The following is a 23,150-nucleotide window of genomic DNA, read 5'->3' on the forward strand; positions in this document are numbered from 1 at the left end:
TGCTTGCAGTTAAAACACACAACATCAATCCTGTACCATGCCATGCTGTTAGCTTTCCAGGGTTCAGTATCACACACAAAAGTCAAATCTAGCAATTAAGAAAAATCCAGACTTAAAATATGAGACATAACAGAACAGAGGGTGGAAAATAACTCATGTGATGCCCAGTGGGCTGAGGATTCCACTCTTTCACTCCAACAGTACCTTGGAATGGTCTGTCCGGGGCCCCAGGAAGAGAGGTTTGCCCGCTTGCGATGCTTTGCAGCCTGCTTGCCCAGCCCAGCTCAATGTCATTACCACGAAACTTCTGCTTCTGAGCTACCATGGTCCTTTCCTGCTTCCTATGCCAATAATAAATGACTTCACCCTTGAGTCGTGCTTTGCCACGACTTCCAGGGTTTTCATGTACATCCTCACTGATTTCTCTCCAAGACCACTGTAGGAGAGATCATTACTCTAAATGTGCAGCTGGGGCTCCCAATGCTCAAAGAGGTGAAAAGAATTTCCCAGAAGATGAAGCGAGATTCTGGCACGTGTCTGAGCCCAGGTGCTCTGACTAACCTGGGCTGATTGCCCCGGCCCCCGGGACCTGGATAAGCTATGGCTAAAGCAGGGTCCCTCAAAGGAGACAGTTGGGGACAGTTGTGGGTCAGTGGCTCTAAGGGCTGCCTCCCACTGCAAACCCCTCTGGTGCATCAATTTCAAGACTGAGTCCTCAGCAGGGCTCCTTGTGCAGGGCTGCTTGCTTTTCTTTTTTTAAAAAATTTTATTATTCATTTTTAGAGAGAGAGAGAGGTGAGGAGGAACAGGAAGCATCAACTCCCATATGTGCCTTGACCAGGCAAGCCCAGGGTTTCAAACCAGCAACCTCAGCATTTCCAGGTCAATGCTTTATCTGCTGTGTCACCACAGGTCAGGCTCCTTGCCTTTCTAATCTGTCCTCTTTACTAAAGAACCAGTCACAGCAGGGAGGAGGGGCTGGAGATGGGAAGTTGGAAAAAGGGTTGAAGAAAAAAGGTTTCTCTTTGCTAGAGGGCATGGGTTACCCTCTCCACTATGAGAAGCCAGGACTTCTGGGGTAGGAGGTTCACAATAATGACATGACTCTATTTTAAATAGAATTTACAAAATAAAATACTTTTACTGACATTTTTTGGTTTCATTTTTCTGATAATCAGTGTTATGAATGATAGTAGCATATATTCAAATGAGAGGCAGAGAGACAATTTGCTATCTGTAAAGTACTGTAATCCCAATGATTTCACTGAGTCCTCCTAACAACCATATGAGGTATATTATTCCTATTTTCCAGGTTAGCAAGCTAGGCTCAGAGGTGTTACCTGGGTTACCCAAGGTCATTGAGCTAGTGACTGGCAGGGATAAACGACCCCCCCCCCCAGTCTGTAGTCTGCAAGGCCAGGGATTTCCATGGCACCACCGCTGCTCGTCAAGATCGTGGGCACTGTGACCAAACACCACATGCTTCCATCCACGCTTCACTAACATACAAAGGTTTCACAACCTGAAGGCTGGGAAGGCACAGCATACAGACCCATCAGTGAATTGTGTTGGAGCAGTGGCCTACGGCTTCCTGCTGGGCCAGGCAATAGCTTTTTAGTTGCTGTGTCATGGGGGAGCCCTATGAAGGCCCAGGGCAGCAGATCAGCCTTTGGGCTGCTTTTCAATCAGTACAGAAATATAGGTCCACAATCTCTTGTCTGCAAGTTTGAAATCCAAAAAGCAACGCATGTTGTTTCATAACTGATGTGAGGCTATTTGTATGGCATCTGTATGGTATTGCATTTCTAAAACCTGAAAGATTCTGGATTCTGGAGTATTTCAGATATGGAGCTGTGGGCCTGCATTTCAATATCCTAATGGCGTGTTGGGGCTGTACTGTACTGCCCACCAGCCCTGCATCCATCTGTTCCACCAGGCTCTCCACTACCGCTTGTGGGGCTGCCCCTCCCCTCTGGGTACCACATCTGTCCTGTTTAACCCTCTTGACTGAGTCCCTTACCCCTAGCACTGCCCTCCCTTTCTCCCGTGCACTCAGCTCTCCAGCTAACTGTCTGAGGCGTTCCCAGCCTTCCCTCTCCCTGCTTAATGCCTGGCCTCCAACGCCAACTTCCCTATTTCTTTCTGCCTGCTTTCTTTCTTCAAAACTCCTTTTAGTGGTTCTGTGTAAAGAAGAAAATAATTGACTGTAATTACGTGTTAAGGGAAAAACACTTGACCAAATCTAAATCACACCAATGTGTAAATGATTAATAGCCACTATCTCCTAAATGAATCTCTAATTGGTGCAATTTCGAGCAGTCTGATTATGTGAAGAGTTTTAATGGAAGATTCTGGGCTGAAGAAAAGATTCGGTGGCATCTTTTCTGCAACTTGCAACATCCATGTCTTATCCAGTCTTCACCCAGACTTTGGGGGGGGGGGAGGACCTTGGCTCCTTGACCGCATCTTTCTTAGTGAGGACACTGTCCAGTTTGATGCATAGTACCTTCCTAGGACCTACTCCTGGGAAGACCAACCCTGGCTTCCTTTCCGTTGTTCTCACCAACCCTGGCTTCCTTTCTGTAAGTGTTAGAAAAGGGCAGGTGCCTGTAGGCAGGCATTGGGGTAGATCAGCAGAGCAGACATCATGGAGTTTTATTTTTACAGGGAGTGACCTCTATAGTAGAATGGTGACCTCTGGCCTGATCATGAAGCATGATTCTCTGCTACAACTTCAGAAGTGTTAGAGTGAACAATCTCTGTGAATATCCTTTCCTGGAAATGACTTGATGATTAATGGAGCAAAGACTTAAGGGACGATGGTCCATGTAGATCAATATATAGATCTGAAATTCCTGAGCAGGGAGTTGATTTATGGAAGAAGGAAAACATACATCATACTTGACAAATTTAAAATAGCTCTCTTCCTAGAGAATAAATGAAAATTTCATTTCTATCCTCTATCCTCTGAGTCCACTCAACCTGCTGTTGTATCAATTTTTAAAAAGTCTGACAAGATCCATAAATTTTTCTGATTTTTTTTCTCAGGAAGTAGGTCTGTTTCCACTCAGCATCAGAAAGGAGGGATGCTTCAAGGAAAGGACCAAATGTCTGACTGTTGACCCAGAGCTGCCTGGAGAAACGACCGAGGATGAGCACGAGGCAGCAGTGGGCGGCGTAGGTCCTGCTTCTCCTGACCTGAAACGTCTACCTCTCAAGTTTGGCTGAGAATACAGTCTAGTCAGGCCTGATTTCACTTAGTAGCCTGGGAAGGTAGACCAAAGCAGTGTTTAGCTACATTTGACCCTCTTTACAACCTTTCTCTCAATATACATTCACTGATGATCATCATAGGGATTGTTGTGTACAGAGTGTTATGAGGACACAGATGAGGTGACTGATTCTGATTTGTCAGGCAGGAGGCATCGCTGGGCTTGGGTCTTAAAAGCGGAGATTTCCAGACAGAAAGGAGGAGGTATTGGAAGAAGAGGAGAGCAGTATCACAAGCAAGGCAGGGCAAGTAAGTGTGAGGGATATTGCAGATAGGGCTGGGAGGCCTGTGTGGTTAAAGCGCCAGGTTCACTGTGGGGAGTGGAGCAGGCTGAAGCTGGGGAGGGGCGGAGCCAGCATCGGGAGACTCTAATGTCATAAAAGGGGCTTGACTTTATCCAGAACTAATTTTTACTTTTCTAGAATTAACCAATCCCTAATATTTAAAAAGGATGTGTGTTAATACGGGGTACAGAGATATGTCGTAGAATCAGGCATCTGAGACCTGTATAATTATGCTAACTGTGTCACCCAAGAAATTCAATAAAAAAGTGTGAGTGTGTGTTTGTGTGTGTGAGAGAGAGCGACAGAGAGAGAGAGAGAGAGAGAGAGAGAGGCAGAGAGACAGACAGGGAGAGAGAGAGAGAGAGAGAGAGAGAGAGAGAGAGAGGCACTCTGGGAGAGTATGTTTTTGAACACCAGGCACTAGCCCTTATATTACAGTTGATTATTTATGATGTGGATTCTCCATGACCCCACCCCACCCTCCCTGCCTCACTGCTGCACAGAATACCCACCAAGAGAAAGGACAAGGGACATAGAGAAACATGAAACCTAAGCTGGTACGATTTGTCATTACTGGCCTGTCCATATTTCATAGCATGTTTGGAAGAAGCAGGAACCTGAGTGACTATGATTTCCTGAGTTAATTAAGCCATCCAGTTGTAAATGGAGAAGAAATGGAGGCAGGAGATCAAATATGGAATGACTTTTACTTTCTTCCCCTGATTGAGACACTGTTAGTTAACTGTAATGAAGAGAAGTGAAAGCATGAGTGTGTGTGTGTGTGTGTGTGTATGTGTCTATAAAGTACGAGTCAAATTAGAAGGTTTTCATATACCCGTGTGTACATGTGTGCATATATGCATACATTCATACTTATATTTGACATGCATATGGTATTTCTTAAAGTGCTTGAGCATTCCTTGTCTTTTAAAATCCATACAACAACCTGGTGAGGCATGTATTATCATTATGTTTGAAATAAATTACCAGGCAATTAATTGACTTACTCAAGATCTTCCACTGTAGGAAAAGAGCTGGGACCACTACAATTCAAGTCTAATTCCAGTAACCTTTGTAAGAAGTTATTATTGAGACCTTACTTTCTGAACTCAAAGTTAAGAGGCTTGGTTTTAGATTGGGACATAATATTTGGAACTGGAAGTACACCAGAAACTCTGGAACATACCGTCACAGAAATTATACCCCAGCTGCCTTCATTATTAAACTTTTTATGAGTGTTCTTTTCATGGTGCCTTCAATAAATCTTAAATATACACAAAGAAGAAAGAGGGTAGGATAATTTCAATTCAAGTTTTGTAAAAAACATTTATTGCTTATCATATAATCATCATATTATATTACAGGCACTAATTTTTTTTAATTCATGTTCTTTCCTCAAGGGGAATAAATTCATGCATTACTTCTAACAAGAAACAGTATAAATAGAAATTATATATACCAGAATAATAAAATACATTGAACCACACAGACTTATGATAAAGCAAGTAGAGGTCATTAAATCAAGCACAATTTGTTGTGTGCAGTGTCTTAAATCTGATTTTACAAAGAGAATGTCCCCAAAGGGTAGAAGTTTATAAATAATAACAGAATTTAGAAGCAGATGACAGACTAAAACCTCTAAATTCTCTCCTTATATAATTTTATACCATGAGAAGTCTACATATTTGGATGTCATTTGTTTATTTCCTTGTGGTGGAACCACCTCTACAGATTGGAACATGTCAGGTTCTGTCTTTAATTCTGATGGGAGGTCAGTGTAAGAAGCAGCCATGTGAAAGCTACTACTGCATTTGTCCATTTTAATTTCTTTATTTTTATTAAAAAATTCTTTTCTGAAATGAGAAATGGGGAGGCAGACAGACAGACTCTGGCTTGCGCCTAACCGGGATCTACCAGGCATGCCCACCAGGGGGCGATGCTCTGCCCATCTGGGGCGTTGCTCAGTTGCAACAGGAGCCATTCTAGTGCCTGAGGCAGAGGCCATGGAGCCATCCTCAGTGCCCAGGCCAACTTTGCTCCAATGGAGCCTTGGCTGCAGGAGGGGAAGAGACAGAGAGGAAGGAGAGGGGGAAGGGGGAAGCAGATGTATACTTCTCCTGTGTGCCCTGGCCGGGAATCGAACCCGAGACTTCCACATGCTGGGCCGCCACTCTACCATTGAGCCAACCAGCCAGGGCCTTTATTTTATTTTTCAGTACTCCTTCTATAAAATTCTGAGTAAAGACTTTCCTTTTATATTTTATGCTAACAGAAATTTGGTCCCCTGAGAACTAGTATTTCTGTTCTGATAAAACCACCCATTATGTTTTCCTTTTTTGCCTCCTTACCAGAAATCTCAGAATAATACTCCTGTCCCTTATAATTAGCATATTTGCATTTTTTCCTTATTTTTTTATTTTTCTATTTTATGAAGTCATTGTTTATGTCATTTGTTGTAAGCGGCCTCGGGTCCTTTTTAAAAGGAGGCTTGAGTATAAAAGCAAAGAAAGTTAAGACAGGCCAACTCTCCCCCCATCCAAATGATGCACTGCTGCCATCCAGGTGTCACCAGCAGTGGCCTTTAAGTCCCTATGTAGCAGTATCCGCTGCTGGCTGATATTCAGAGATGCAACAACTGTTGAAGGCTCAGTGGGGAGGAACAGGAAGGAAAGGAGGCAACAGTGCTCTTATGGGTGCTGCCATAGTTTGGCTCTGTGCGTCCATCCGTTTATGAACTTCCCAGCTCTTTGCGCCCATTGGATTATGAAGTTCCTGGTCCATTGAACCTTTCAAGAATGTGTTGCCTGGGAAATGGTAGAGAAGTCCCAGAGGGAAATGGTAAGAAACAGCTGACTGATTGCAGGATAATTGCCCTCTCTCTCCACTAGGAGGGGGAAGGTTACATTGGACCCTTTTTTCTTTTTTCATGCACATGCTAAGTAAAGAGACAGGAAAGAACAGAGGCTGTTTACAAAGAGAAGTGTCAGAGCAAGGTATTTTTCTGTCCCATGATCTAAGTGTGTTGGAAGTACATAGCTACATCCCGTCTATGCATTTATACAGGGTGGCAATGTGCGTTCTTCACCCAGGGGCATTGTCTCTCATTAAAATTGGACTTTAGTTTTAGTAAAGTAATTGTTTTCACAAAATACAAAATAATGTAATACATTGTCTTTATTGTCTGACATTACAGATTAGTTTTACACTTTCCTTTTTTTTTTTTACAGACCAGGGGAATAAAGGGTAAAAATGTGTCCAGCATTTTGCAAACATTCTTTGTTACACAGAAACACACACAATGAATAATAGGAAAGAGAATACAGAAGAATTAAAAGGTAGGTTGAAATTGGACAGGCTGTAGTTCTAATTGATCCATAGAAAGAAGGTGAAACTTTTAGATAATACTAGCAGGTGGGGTAATATTGTCATACACAGCTTGGTACATGCACTTGAATTAAAGCTGCTTTTATTTTGCTTCCATTTTATTATTATTTTTTGAGTACGCTGCTCCCTCTGCTGGTTTCTGAACCGGACCACAGGGTTAGATACAGGATTTCAGTTTAGGCTGTACAGTTAGAGTCACAATGTCCCTATTTTTAGAGATGTATGTGAGGACCTTGTGAACTCCCAGAGCAGAAGGGTTGTTGGTGATAAGAGAAAGGCTAAAAGTTACCTATTCTTTTGAGATTACAGTATTGTTAACCAATGGTAGAGATTCTACTTGGGAAGAACTGAACAGTGGGAAGTGAACAATTACTGAGTGCAGTCTTTCTCTCATAAGATTGAGCACATTTTGGTGAGCAGTGGGGAACTGGGGCTTACTAATTATGTAATAAGAAGAGATGGAATTGGCTAATTTTTATAAAAAGAGGTTCCATACCTTTTCAATAAAAAGGAAACTGAACTAGATATTCACAGCATCAGAGGATGTCAAGATTAGCTTCTGAGCGCTGTGAGTGTTACACAGTGTAACTTTAGTGACTCTAATGAATATCTTTCTATTAAGAAAAGGGTTTGATCAACAACCCAGAAAAGCAAGAGACTAGTTTGAAAGTTAGACCCCTGGAGATCTAAAAAGTGTCTAACAAATTGCAATTTGTTCCCTCTTCTCAAAGATACATTAGCTCTTCTTTTGATGCTGACAGTAGTAATAGTTATAAAATATGCTAAATTTAATATATTTCAATTCAAGCACTACATTGAAAAGGAAGCAAATTAGTATGATTTTTTTTTCTCTTTCCAAACTGAAGCATGAACATACATTAGAGGCAAAAGCAATGAGAAAAACAGCAGGACGGCAGGCCCCTCCACTGTTAGTTAAGACCTGCAGTAGGGAACATAACTTACTCCCTGCTTCAGTTCTTCTTCCTACAGAAAGATTGAATCAATAACAGTTAGATTACCCAGGGTTCCGACAAGAGCATGTATACGGGGTGAAGGGATGCAAGGTGGGGAAAACATCAACACAGCTCTGATGGCAGGTCACATCTCCTCAATCTCGGTGACTTCTGTTCTAAGTCCTTTTGGGTATTTGAAACTATAGACTCATCTCTTTCTCCCCATGTCCAACCATCTTTCAGCACAATTTCTCTGTCCCAGTGTTTGTACACCCTGATACAGAAGGCTAGGTTGATGCCAAGATGGCTGGTGGTGAATAGACTCATTTCCCAGAGTTATGGTGACAGATCTATAGGAACATAAGCAAGGGAATGTTTTCAAAGTTTCCTGTCATTTGGTGAAGGGAAAGATGGGATCGACCTTCTTCACTTGGAAAGGAAAGCAGAAAAAGCTTTTCTAGTTCATCAAATGAGATAACAGGCTAGAAACAGCAACAGGTTATTAATTAGCTAATCCTTTCTTAACACACAGAACAAAAACTGAACGCTACACCCTACATGTCTTATGCACTGATAGTAGTGTAAGTAAAGATAAGGCATTTCCAACATTGATGGCAGGAAAAGTTGACTAAGGAATAAAAAACAGTAAAGAAAACAAACAAACAAACAAACAAAAAAGAAGTGTTAGCTTACAACAGTGCCTGGGACACAGTAGGTTTCAAAAAATATTTGTTAAATAAAAGGAAAGAAGGAAGGAAGGAAGGGAGCAAGGGAGGAAGGAAGGAAGGAAGGAAGGAAGGAAGGAAGGAAGGAAGGAAGGGAGGGAGGGAGGAAGGAAAGGAGGAAGGGAGAAAAAAGGAAGAATAACGATGAGGAGAAAGAGGGGCAGAAGGTAGGGAGAGAGAGAGAAAAATAAAGAAACAGTAAAGAACAATACGGAAACAGTAAGTGATGATGTGTCAGGGATGTGAAGGACTCATGGACTGAAAGTCCAGACATCTTATCTCACAAGTGAGCTGACCTAGGGGCCGCATCTTTGTCATCTTACCAGAAGCTCTAGTCCCTGCCCTCGGCATATCAGTCTCAGAGCATACTGGTTCATGCTTGTTTACGGGCAAGGTGACAGGACAGCACTGACCCTTCCACTGGGCTGGCTCGGGACATGGGACCATAATTAGTCTTCTGACTTAAAATGTGATTTGGTGTATACTAAAAAAGGGAATGAGAACTTATGAAAGGAAGAATGTCACTGTCCAATGAGAATGACAGACCATGGCACTTCTGGAGATCATTATTTTTAACACTCTACCTTCAGAAAAGTAAAAAGATCAATAAATTGTTTTTTAGAAAGATCAACTTTCTGAAACTAGATTTACTAGTAATTTACCAGGAACTTCTTTTTGGCTCAAGGGATTAATATTTCCCAGGCAATAGGATTGAAAAAAATAAAAAGAAAAGTAAGGAGATATATTCATCTACAGTTTGTATTTCAGACCCATAGTACTTATGTGACTTGCTGCTAAAGCCACACAGTAAGGTAAAAAATTTTACTGAAATTAATAAAGTTATTCCTCTTAATAAAACGATCACCACCAAAGTTATTTAATGGCTATATCTTCATTTTATGAATTAGACATTAACTTCTGTTCAACTTAGTCAGAACTGCTGACTAAAGTAAAATACTAAACTGTTATTAAAGTAAAATATTCCTAAGTAAGTACAGTTTTATTACTGTCAAGGACATCCGAAACTGGAAGAAAAAGGCCAAAAAAAGTTGTTCCATGAGGGTCCTCAGTAGTCTGGTTCCAGAAAATGGATAGAATAAGCCCTATATTGACTGCTATCATTTGATGCATCTAAGAAAAGTTCCTATATTTGAATTTAAAACCACATTTTGGGGGATATCACATATAGTAATTGTAAAAACTAATGCACATTATGTGCAAAAAATTTTTACAAATGCCACTGTCTTACCTTTAGTAGCTTCATGAGACCTTCTAGCTGGACCATTAGCTCCCTCCGGCTCTCCTGGAGAGCAGACATTCTCTGTTCCAGCTCATCCTTGCGCTGTCTAAGAAAGAAACAGTTGTCATCAGAAACAGCATTCCACTCACTGACGTCATCACATTTCCCAACCTGTTGGGACTACTGGACCACCAGAGAAAGGGCATTTCTGGGTGTCTGACACGGTTACTAAGCAGGGAAATGTCAAATGAATGAGTAATTATAGCTTGAGGTGTAAATTTATTTTTTAAAAGTCATATTAAAACAGAATTAAAATCCTGGGGACACTCTCCCCTTTCACCCTGGATCAGCCATTTGATGAAATCTTTTCTGAATGCTCACAAATTTGTGGCCCCTGGGCTATATGCCATTGGGTTTTCTTGAGACAACAAACAAAAATCAAACCATCACTGAAAAAGGCCAATTCCATAGATCCTCTAAACTGAAGGACCCTTTTGTAAATCTCACTGAAAATACTGATTACCTTAATATTTGGAAATTAGATTTTGAAAAGTATATTTTTCATCTCTTCCATCCTTAATATGGAGAGCAGTGCCTTTCAGGGGTCAAATATTAATGGTGCATAGTTACTATATAGTCAATCTAAATTTTTTGGTTTGAGTTTGGTTTCATAAACTGAAGTCAGAATAAAAAAGTTCCTATATAATTATGTGAACTGAAAACAATCTATAAGGTTTGTCTTTGTTTAATTTTGTTTTGTTTTTGTAGAACTATTGAACTGTTAGGAAGAATGGAAACCACAAAGGACATCTGATCATTGATGTTGACGCTAAGAGGTATTAAAAATATCTCCAAGGAGGGAAACAAATGAAACAGTATAAATAATGTTGAGAGTTCATATTTCTGAAGTATACGTATACTTTCAAAGCAATTTCAAGTAGATTATTTTATGACCATTAGTGAATGAGTAATACATACACTTTTTTTTGCCCCAAAGGCTTCTCTGAGTTTGAAATTTATATTTTTAACATGTGTGGATGTTTTAACCATATATGCATTAATGTATAAATGGATATATATATAATAGACATTTTATATATATATTAAATTTTCCATTGACTGAGAGAGAGAGAGAGAGAGAGAATCATCAGCTTGTTGTTCCACTTAGTTGTGTATTCACTGACCAGTATCAAACCTATGACCTTGGCACACAGCAATGATGCTCTATCCACTGAGCAGGGCAGCATAAACACAATATTAAATGGAGCTATAGCAGGAACTCTGAAATACAAAACTGACAATATAAAAATGTCACACTGATTTAGGTCAATGGCCTATCCAACTGCAAGATATTTTGTGGGAGGACGGGTGATAGATATAAATGAGTTATTTCTAATTTGTTCTCATATAGGTTTACTCTGTAATGAATGATGAATTTAAAATTTGTAAATATGTCTCAGCTCTTTTTGAATATATTTTCAGCTTTTTATTACCACAGCAATCTTTCCTTTGATTTCCTTAACAATTGCCTCTTTTCTGAATCCTGTGGAAAGGGAACATCATAATTTTATAGACTTTAATGGTATCTTGTTTCAGTCTTTGTATTCCTGAGCTACAGATTCTAATTTTGAAAGTCTTGCCTCATTCAAAAATATTCTTCAATGACAATCCATTTGCTGGTTTTTTTTCCTTGTCTGTACATGGTGTCCCAAATACATCCAACAATAGAGCTTGGCAAGAGGGTAAATAATCTTTCTGATTTGCTTCTAGTTCTCTTCTAGGTACTGCACTGTAACTGTTGGCCTTTTGGCCATAGGAGCTCTTTGAGAAGAAGGTTGAAACAAAATTATAGTATCGTAGGCAAGAAATACTAAGAAAGGCATCAAAAACTATCAGAATAAGTTAACTATTGTTAGTTTAAAATTAATCAAATTTAAAGTTATTTGTACATTTATCTTACAATAGTCATCTTTCAGCACATGACATTCATTCTTTCATGCATTTGATTGAGTTTAATTTTTTTAAAAAAGTTCATTGACAATGTCTTTATTTAATCTTCTCTGTAAGTACAATATTTACAGCAGTGAGTATCAAATGTGGGTCTGATAAAAAATCTGTAGTGTGGCCTCTTCTGTTCCAAGGAGAAATGAGAAAACAAGAACTAAGTAGCAATTTCATTTTCACAGAGGTAAATATATTCACCTCTAAAGAGATGAGGAGGGTACAATTTTTATCCTTGGGTAACATGAAAAAGTTTAAAATAATGATGGTACTATGCGATAAAAATAAAAACAAATCACTATATTTGGTAACAGGAGAAAACTGACAGTTCTATATAGCTGTAGAAGTTCAGGGAAGGCTCACTAAATCACCCTGCAAAATTCCCCTCAGATGCTCCATCCCATGTGGGAAAGAAAGACCCTGGGGAACCATATGAAATGCTTCAGAGCTTCCTCTGCTTCATCTGTGCCTCTTGATTGCCTGTAAGTCTGATTTAACAATCTAATCCAGACCGTTAGCTCGAAATGTAACTCTCACCCTTCAATGGCTCCTTGTTGTAGGATGAATAGCAGCATCTTTAAGATGGTCTGAAGGACCACAGAATCATGATCTATCCCTACATCTTCAGCTCCACCTCTTACCATGTACTCCTTCATTTACTATACTCTAGGTCTATAGACCCTTTAGTTCCTACAAAACTGTCATATTTGCTCCTGCCTTTTGGTTTTTGTACATACGGTCTGTACCTCACAGGAGGACCCTTTCCTCAGCTTTCCTAGCCACCACTCCATTGTCAGTTCCCATCACCTATGTCCCATTCTTCATACTTCAACTCAAACAATCGTTCCTCATGGTAGCTCTTTCTGACTCTAGTGAAGTGCAGGTTTGATGATTTTTATTAAAAACGGTCGATTCCTTATAGCACTTACCTTAGTTTATAATTACATTCTTATTTGTGTGATTATTTGATTTATGTCATTTTTTTCTACCAGACCACAAGTTCTGTGTGATCAGAATTAGTATCTTTTCCAATTCATCGTGGTATTGCAATACCCAGAAAAGTTCTGGGTATACTGCATTTTAGAAATATTGGTCGAATGAATTAAAAAATAATAAAATGGCCCTGGCCGGTTGGCTCAGCGGTAGAGCGTTGGCCTGGCGTGCAAGGGACCCGGGTTCGATTCCTGGCCAGGGCACACAGGAGAAGAGCCCATTTGCTTCTCCACCCTCCCCCTCCTTCCTCTCTGTCTCTCTCTTCCCCTCCCGCAGCCAAGGCTCCATTGGAGCAAAGATGGCCCGGGCGCTGGGGATGGCTCCTTGGCCTCTGCCCCAGGCGCTAGAGTGGCTCTGGTCGCAGCAGGTGGCAGAGCAACGCCCTGGAGGGGCAGAGCATCGCCCCCTGGTGGGCAGAGCGTCGCCCCTGGTGGGCGTGCCGAGTAGATCCCGGTCGGGTGCATGCGGGAGTCTGTCTGACTGTCTCTCCCCGTTTCCAGCTTCAGAAAAATACAAAAAAAAAAAATTAAATAAATAAAAAAAATAAAAAATAAAATGAAGAAAGGTAATTCTCATATCAGTGTAGATACACCAGAGGCTGAGAATCAATCGTGTGCTCACTGTGTGAGGTGGAATCCCCCTGTGCTACTCATTGTGCAATATCTTGGGCAAGTTACTTAACTTCTGTGAACCTTAGTTTCTGTATTTATAAAAAGAGTACAATAATGCTCATCTCCCAAGTTTGTTACAGCATATATATGGAACAGTGAATGTAGAGCTTAGTGCATAGGAAGTGTCAGATTAGCACACAGAAATGCTGGTCATATAATCCTAGTCAGTTGCCAGATCTGGGCTGCAAACATGGCTTTCAGCTTTGTTGTGGCTAAAATGAAAAGGAAAATGTGATTATTTAGAAAGGTCATAGTGCTCTTAAGATAAAAATAAACTAAGAGTTCACGAAAAGCAAAGCTCTGCTATTTTCTCCCATTTCCCATGTCTGAGCTAAAGAACTTTCTACTATTGGTTTCTCGACAAAAGGCCCTGGGAAGGAGGTGACAGAATGAGATCTCTATCAAAGCTATGAAAAGGAGTTCCTGTGCCTGTTTCACATGGCCACCCATCAGTGTGAACTAAGGTCAAAGTCACAATGCAAGAGGTCGTTATTTTGAAGTGCTTAAAAAACTGTGAACAACCAGAGCTGGGTTTCTTAACCTGGGATATCAGAGTATCTGTGAAATCCACAACTGAGAAAGTGTTTAGCACAGAATAAGTGGTTAATAAGTATTTAGAGAAATACTCTTAAAGGGAGTGTTCCTTCTTCTTCCAGGCAGAAGAAGTGTGTACAGCATGGAGGCAGGCAAAAGCAAAATGGCTGGAATTTAGGTGCCTCAGGCCTCAGGTTTCAAGGCTCAGCTGACAGAGAGGGTCAAATATACATTAGTTCTTGCCAAGCTAGACTCTTTTCTGTAGATTTAGGCTAAGGGGGGGCCACGGGAATGTGCACAAGTCAGGGCCAGAGATAGGAAATGTCAGTTGGAAAACTCATCATCTGACCCAGGCACATCAAGATGCCTTCCCAGGCTGTAATATCTAAATGGAACCAAGTACTTTCAAAAGCAAATGTCAGAGTTGATGAAAATGCTTATGAAAAATTCCCAGTCATCACCCCTCCACTAGAGAATGGCACAACCAGTAGAAGAGGTACAGAAACATTTCAGGTAGAGAAAAAGTACTCTGATGTATAGATGAGTTGGTTTATCCAGTTATATTTCCATATACATTAAACTTAATTTTCAACTTGTGAGCTTGGAGGACCTATATGATCCCACTGTGTGTGTGTGTGTGTGTGTGTGTGTTACAGAAACAGAGAGAGGAACGAACAGGCAGGAAGGGAGAGAGATGAGAAGCATCAATTCTTCATTGTGGCTCCTTAGTCTTCTTAGTTGTTTATTGATTGTTTTCTCATATGTGCCTTGACTGGAGGGCTACAACAGAACAAATGACCCCTTGCTCAAGCCAGAGATCTTGGGCTCAAGCCAGGAACCTTGGTCTTCAAGCCAGCGACCATGGGGTGATATCTATGATCCCACACTCAAGCCAGCGACCCTACGCTCAAGCTGGTGAGACCCCGTTCAAGCCAGATGAGCCCGTGCTCAAGCCTGAAACCTCGGAGTTTTGAACCTGGGTCCTCTGTATCCCAGTCTGACTCTCTATCTATTGTGCCACTGCCTGGTCAGGTGAAAGATACTTTCAAATAGTCATTTACTTTTACGTGTCTTTGAGGATGAGGAGGATGTGAAACACCACTTTTCCCTTCTTTTCATTTTCATTCCTTCGGAGTGATGGTATAGTAGAATGTGCAAGGATTTTTAATATATCTCTCTGAAGGAAGGACAAGAAATCACTTAGGTTGAAAAGAAAGAATTTCTGTGTTTTATGTTAAATTATTTTGTTATTCTCGCAGGCATCCCCAAACTACGGCCCACGGGCCGCATGTGGCCCCCTGAGGCCATTTATCTGGCCCCCCTCCGCACTTCCAGAAGGGGCATCTCTTCATTGATGGTCAGTGAGAGGAGCACTGTATGTGGCAGCCCTCCAACAGTCTGAGGGACAGTGAACTGGCCCCCTGCGTAAAAAGTTTGGGGACCCCTGTATGGTGTGATCTCACACTCTAAGCAGCCCCACCAGCTGCAGGTTCTGTAGATTTCCTTTCCATAACACAAGGCTCGGAGGGGCAGTCCCTCCAGCCAGGTGCGTGGGCCTGGGGACAGTGGATCCCAGCAGAGAGCAGGCAGGTCCTGCAGCCTGGGCCAGGTGTGTACTCAATGTTAACATGTCCGAAGAGCAGGGATAGAGCGGAACCCCTACATTCAGTAAGGACTTGGTAAACACCAAACATGACCATACAGAACCGGCTTAATTTAGTCTCTTTGTATGGAGAAAGTAGAAGACATTCAAATTCTGACAAGGGTTTCTGAAAAGAGGCATTGGTACAGACATATCCCACTTAACAATGAGGACATGTGCTGAAAAACGCACCATTAGGCGATGCTGCCGTGTGAACATCATAAGAGTGCACTCAACAAACCTGGATGGTATAGCCTACTATATACCTAGGCTATGTGATATAGCCTTTGCTCCTAGGCCACAAGCCTGTACAGTATGTTACTGTACAAAACAACATGAGGTTAAATCAAGTATAAGAGAAAATGATGCAATTAAGAGAGAAAGGAAACACAAGATGTATGAGGTTGTTACAGGCATAACATGGATACTGTTTTACAGCAAACTTTTTTTTTAATAAATAGGAAGAGTATACACTAAAATAACAACAAAAATTATTGTAAATTCATAAACCAGTAGCATAGTCATTTATTATTATTATCAAGTATTATGTACTGTACATAATTATATGTTTTATGCTTGTACACACCTGGCACCTCAGTAGGTGTGTTTATACCACATCACCAGCAATGCATTGTGCTACTATATTATGATGGCTGTGACATCACTAGGCAATAGGAATTTTTTAGCTCCATTATAAACTTATGGGACCATCATCATACATGTGGTCCGTCATGTATTGTAAAGTCATTATGTGGCACATGATTATACTTAAAAAGTATGCTTTAGAGTTAGATATATATGAAATATACTCGGCACTCAAACTGAAAGATAGAAAGTATGCTATACATCTTAACTGAAAGTCCCTTGTGAAATATGATATTTCTATAAGGGAATTTGTTTTGTTTGCTACACAGATAGGTTTGCTACACAGATAGGTACGTGCCATATTCACGGCATGGTAGGAAGCCAGTTTGACTGGAGCCCAGACATGACTTTCCTTTTGCCCATGGGTGCAGAGGGAGTCATTATTGCCATCATGCACTTCCTGCTACTTTATACCTTTCTGACTGAGTAGTGCACTAAAACTCAGGGGTTGAACTGGATAATCTTTTAAGGTCCTTTCCACCTACTTTATGATGACAGAGTAGGTAAACGCAGGTCTTTTAACTCAACTGCAGAAGAAGAAGGTATGGAATCCATTTTTTAAGATCTGTAAGTAAAGCTATTAGGGACCCAGATTTATAGAAAATCAGACTCCCTTTTATAGGTTACAGGTGAATTTTTGAATGTAAAAATGTTTTGATCACTTGTATCATAAACATATTGTTGATGGTACAAATAACTAAGATGTGAATTAAATTTTTTTCCAGTAAGAGATTAGTTTCCTCCCTGACCGGGTGGCTCAGTGCAGAAAGCACTGTCCTGGCCCACTGAGGTCGCCAGTTTGATCCCGGGTCAGGGCACATTTGAGAAGCCATCAATGAGTGCACAACTAAATGGAACAACTAAGAGAAACAGCGAGTTGGTGCTTCCCTAGCCCTCCTTCCTTTCTCTCACTCAAGTCAATGGAAAACATTTATATATATATAAGAGGTTTTTGTTTCTGACTTAAAGAACTGTTTCCTTTTCTCTGTATCAAATGAAAAAATAAAAATTTAAAATATAAACATTTATTATTATTATTATTATTATTAATTTTAATGGGGTGATATTTATAAATCAGGGTACATATGTTCAAAGAAAACATCTCCAGGTTATTTTGACATTTGATTATGTTGCATACCCATCACCCAAAGTCAAATTGTCTTCCGTCACTTTCTATCTGGTTTTCTTTGTGCCCCTCCCCCCCAAAAAGAATAAAATTTTAAGAGTCTCTCCCTCAAACCCCTAAATCCCAGCAATAAGGTATGTGCAATTAAAAAAATAAAGGTCAGAAACAGGCTAAAGAGTGGTTTCTGGCTAGACATCGTGAACCTTATTGAAGATCTCAAGCACCTGCATCCCCGACATGCTCTGGGCGCCTCTCTTACCTGAGGAGGCGGAGCTCCGCCAGCAGAGTGGGGTTCTGCTGAGCCTTCTCGGGAGTCGGTTGCGAAGCTTGCTCATGCTCTAGCCGCAGCCTCTGAATCTCCTGTAAGATTTCTCTTGGGAGAGAGGAAGAAGGGAGGAAGCCAGGGTCAGTTCACTTGCAGAGTCTCCAGGATCTAACATCTGAGCAGAGCAGATCAGGGCTACAGAGCAAAGAAAGCGTCATCCATCCCTCATTTCTGAGTCGACTCAACCCTCGCTAAACCAGCTGCGTTTACCGGTGCTGGCTGTAGCCAGCTGGCTGCTGTGAATGAAGTTTCAGGCTTCACCTCCAGTATATCTGGACCATTTGGAACCATAAGTGTGTCGTTGGAGCCTTCAAGCTGAGTGTTCTCACCAGAACCTACTAATCTCTCTAGTAAGGAGCATAATGCCGTGATAATGTGCTTATCTTAAAAAAGTGCACTGCTTAAGAGATGAAAACGTATTTTCCTATTATTTATAATGATTCCACTGACATCCTAAAGTAACTGTGGGTATCAAGTAAGAGGTGCTTGGAGGGGAAATAAGGATAAATGGTGCTCATTCCACAAACCTAAATAAACCCATTCTCTCACCAGGAATGAAATTTCTCTGAGATTTATCTGTGAAGGTCACAGTTAGGCAAAATCCTATCTCTTTTTCTTAACATTTTCAGCCTCGGCAATAGATCTCAATGAGAGTAGCCTTAGAAGGAAAGTGCTTTTAAGAGGATTCACTGTAATTGAGTCTGTGACATAAGAGTGCTCTTGGTGTGACCTCTGTCAGGGGTGACATGCCAGTCTATTATTGATATGAGGCCTGGGTTACCTTGCACTGAGGTGAACATTAGGCCAGCCATAAAGGATAGGTGACTTGTGTAAGGTAAATTATCCCTAAGTGAGTTAGGAGCCATTAGCAAGGAGGAGGGGCCAGTCTTCTATGCAACAAAACGTATAAGAGCCAGTAAGACCGAAAAAAGCACCAAGAATGCTTATTAGCACATGGTGAGCAAGGGGGATGGCTTTCTTCCCGAAAGGCTAATTTACAACTGACTGCTTCACCAACACAATAGCATCTAGAAGTTAATTACCACTCACTCCACATCTTCTGAGGATGGTGAGAAGGATGGACTATAAATTGAGCCGTTTTCAACCTTTTTTTGGTCTTCCTTTGTGTTCCAGGGTGAAAACCTTTCTTTAAGAGAAATATTTTATGAAAACCTAGCATGTCAAGGAAAGGGTGCTTCTAGCCCTTCCCCCCGCCTTCAGCACCCCCACAGACACTCCAGGGTCTCACAGAGCTCAGCCTGAAAATCACCGTTCTGGGGTTTTAAAGACCACCAGAGCTAACATCCTAATATTTTATGGCTCCCATTGATTCTCCTTATTGGTTGTAAGGACACAACCATGACAGAACCATATAGCCTAAGGAGGAAGCAGCTTTGCTTTGATAAGAAAAAGTAACGGTAGGTTAGGTAGAGAGCATTGAGTGCTTAGTCTATATCCAGGAACTGTGCTGTCTTCTTTAATCCTTAAATCCTTACAATCTTGTTTTTTTAAATCTTGTTTTATTTAATCCTTAAAACAATGCTATTATACATAAGTATTATTATTACCTGTTTCCTAAATGAGGAAATCGAAGCATAGACTAATTAAAAGACTTGCCCAAGTTCAATGACACATAAATGGTAGAGGTGATCTGAACCCAGGCTTGTTAGCTCCAAAGCTCATATATATCAGACTTCCTCAGTTTTTGGTACTTGCTTTGATGGGTCTAGCTTAGGCAGGCTGTGATTTATGCAACGTAGTTTAAAGAGTTACATTGTCTTGCTACTGCTAATACTAACCTCAACTTGCTCCCCCAAGGGTTCTATAAGAATGCATTATCTTTTAAAGATCATTGCTGAAATGTCCGTGAATTACCTAGGGAAGTCATGAAGTAAAGTGAGGAACTCTATCCTCTCCTAAAGCTCAGAGATCTGATTATTGGGTTAATTGTCACCTTGGAGACCCTGAGATTCCTGGGGTTAATCACAGAAGTGTGAGACCTGGATAAGCTTCTGGGATGTGGTTCTCGGGTCTTTGGAGGGTATGAGACCACTGGCTTAGAGAGAATTCAGGATGGACCAGATACTCATCAGCATGTGCTGGGGAATCTAGGGGCCATGGAAGAACTCAGGAACAGGATGCTCTTAGGAGCTCTTTTTCTGCCATCTCATTACTATTTCTTTATTCTTTTCTGGCCCTGAAAACATGCATTCAGCGAGTACAATAGAAAAACACTCTAGAAACAAGCAGAAAGAGTGGAACTAAGGCACAGCCATGGTCCTTAGGACATTTCTGGTGCATCCTGCTGATTCTGGAAGCCCACCTGGTGGCAGATATCCCTGGGGTATTTCTTTAAAGGAAGTCTTCATTTCTTTCCCCTCAAATGTGCTATCCCCATGTTAAGTGAAAGCGGAGGTTTGGAAGGGAAAACAAAGTGCTCTGGAGAAGTGGAAGAGTAGGTTAACATGGCAACCAAGATAAAATATGTGTGGGCTTGTGAGTTTTCATTCTTTTCTATTTTTTAAGAATACAAAAATGAGCCAATTAAATGTGTACCTTCCTTTTAATTTTTTTCTGTGTATCTCTGAAGAATACTTTAAGCATTTATCCTAAAATTTCCAGATTAAACTCTACAGTCATGAAACAATGATCACAATCACCTTCCTGACTGGTTTGATCTCAGAAGTGACATCAGTGTTTAAGAACGGGATTAAGTGTTAAGACATTTTGGTATGATTCTAAGAAATATAGACTGTACAAGTTGTTCCTATGTTAGGCTATATCAGCATTAAGTTTGAGATCTTACTCAGCTATCTATTATTTTCTCACTCTCTCTGTATTTACCAAGCTTCTATAATTTGTTAGGTATGGTTCTGAAACCTAGGGGCCATTTGGCATGGCCTTTGTTCTCAAAGAGCTTCCATTTCAGTCAGGGAAGACAGACGATAAACAATGACACAAACACACAAACACATAAATGCAATCATTTTAGGCAGTGATAAGACACACACACACACACACACACACACACACACACACACTGCAATAGTGGTTCCTGGAGTAGGAGGTGGTAGGCAAGATTAGATAGGTAATCTTTTGAGCTAAGACCTGAACGATGAGAGAGAGAGAACCAGGCAGAGACACCGAGGAAGAGCTTTCTAAGCTCAGAGTACAATTAGTGCAAAGGCTGTATAAAAAGAAAGAAGCAGGATTGTAAAGAGCTTGGTGGGCTGAGGCTTGGAAGGTAGGCGGGAATCCAGCCTGGTAAAATCTTGCAGAGCATGGTAAGAGGGGTGGATTTAGTCTAAGTGTGATGGAAATGCATCAGAGGATTTTGGACAGGAAATCACATGATATGATTTATGTTTTATAAAATGACAGATTGGACTGAGTGGTTCTGGTGGAGATGAAGTGGACAGTTGGGGGATACACTGTGGGGAGTGGATTGAGAATCAAGCTGCACTGAATAAAAAAAGGACCTGTTGATGGACTGGACAGGAGATGTTTGGTTTGAACACCTGGGCAATGGTGATAACAGTCCAAATGCCTCTTTTAGCCTAAGACCCTTACAGGGACCCTCCTTGGAAAGCTTTCTACCTGTCTCTGAGTGACAGAGATAATTTGATTCTATTACTCAGGAATGTCCTTCTGCATTAGCTTCTTAACTAAAATCAGTGTGTAGGAAAAAGGGAAATGAGGCTGTCTTGAGAGAAAACATTGTGTTTTCTCAGAACAGTATATATAAATATTCTCATGAAGCTTCTGAAGATCTAAAATCTAAAGATTAGCTTCTCAGAAGCCAGCATTACTGGCCCTAGAGATGCCCTTAAACATTCATACAGGGTGGAAAACCTGAATATTTTAAAGCATGACTATAGGTAATCAATGGAATATACTTTGATCAAAAGAGCCAACACATCTAAGAAGCCATACCTGTTCTTGTTTTCTAGTTCTGCTATGAGCTGCCTTTGTTGCTTATTTGCATCAATGGTGAAGGAGATGTCAGGAGCACTTCTCTGCTGAGTTGGTTGCTGTAAAACACGTGGTTTACACTATTTAACATTGGGAATGGGAACCCACATGTGTTTGAGAAGGCAGGAATCATGAGATACGCAGACAAGAAAAAGGAAACTATTTTTATCAAAACAATAAAAAGCAGGTATATTAAATTCAATTGTCATTCCTTGCCCAAGGACCAACTTTTCTGTGGATCTGGAGCACATCTATGCAATAAAAGGCAGAACAGAATTCTTCGACAGGCAAATACACAAAACATGAAACAATTGTTCTTTAGCTCTCTGATTTGAATACTTTGGGGAGTTCATTCTTGTCATGCTATCCCCACTGCAACTATCCTCTCAATATAAGTGGGTATAAAAAAATACTTCAGCCCTCGCCGGATAGCTCCATTGGTTGGAGCATTGTCCTGAAGCACAGAGGTTTCCAGTTCAATCCCCAGTCAGGGCACATACAGAGACAGATTGATGTTCCTGTCTCTGTCTGTCTGTCTGTCTCTCTTTCTTCCTCTCTTGTTAAAATCAATAAATTAAAAAAAAGAAAACTTCACTGTTGGCCCTGGCCAATTATCTCAGTGAGTTAGAGCATCTTCCCAAAATACCAAGGTTTCAGGTTCGATCCTTGGTCAAGGCACATATGGGAAGTGACCATAGAATGCACAACTAAGTGGAACAAAAAATGAATGCTTCACCCCCCGTCTCTCTAAAATCAATAAAAAAATATTACAAATACTTCACTGTTGAGATGACTCTCTAGAATTACTGTTCAATCACTATAGGGTACAATTAGAAATTTCATAGTTTTAAAATCATAGTTAATATAACTTTCTTTTTTTATTTTGGTCAACAAATTATCAGCATGTCTTTATATGTAATATAATTTTGATATATATATATATATCACATTCCTCTATATTCATATCACACCAGCTTATTATTCTTGGTCATATAACTTGCTTTAACAACTCATGTATATGTAGTCATAGCTTTCTTGATTTTTATAAAATTATAGGTATATGTAAAATTATATACACATACATACATACACAAATTGACTCCAACAAATTATGTATATTATATACAAATTAATTAAGTATATATACATATATAAATATATGATTATATGTCTATATGCATATGTATGCATGTATATATGTAATAATATAGCATATTTATATATCTGTCTGTATATGTAAGTATTAAAAGGTTAATATTTCATTATTCTATAAAAACAGGGTCAGACTATGTACATTTCCCTAACTTGCTTTCTTTGCTTTACAGTGCATTGTAGAAATTTCTCAGTCAATATTTATTGCTTTTAAAACAAATTTAGAAAAATC

At 40.4% G+C, this 23,150-nt stretch overlaps 1 protein-coding gene across 14 annotated transcripts in view; it reads right to left on the minus strand.

Annotated features, from left to right (window-relative positions):
- Positions 1-23,150, minus strand: part of DTNA (dystrobrevin alpha) — a 395,762-nt gene that overhangs the window by 19,220 nt on the left and 353,392 nt on the right. For 8 of the 14 annotated variants that reach the window (XM_066246831.1, XM_066246839.1, XM_066246834.1 and 5 more), the window contains 4 exons: positions 21,728-21,825; positions 17,729-17,842; positions 9,867-9,963; positions 7,903-7,923 (listed from right to left, as the gene is read on the minus strand). In XM_066246831.1, the coding sequence (XP_066102928.1) occupies positions 7,903-7,923; positions 9,867-9,963; positions 17,729-17,842; positions 21,728-21,825 (330 nt within the window). Of the gene's footprint in view, positions 1-6,761; positions 7,924-9,866; positions 9,964-17,728; positions 17,843-21,727; positions 21,826-23,150 lie in introns of those variants that run through there. The other 6 variants (XM_066246840.1, XM_066246833.1, XM_066246843.1 and 3 more) reach the window with 2 other exon arrangements.

Source organism: Saccopteryx bilineata, chromosome 11 (assembly GCF_036850765.1).
Source record: "Saccopteryx bilineata isolate mSacBil1 chromosome 11, mSacBil1_pri_phased_curated, whole genome shotgun sequence".
Lineage (NCBI taxonomy): Eukaryota > Metazoa > Chordata > Mammalia > Chiroptera > Emballonuridae > Saccopteryx > Saccopteryx bilineata.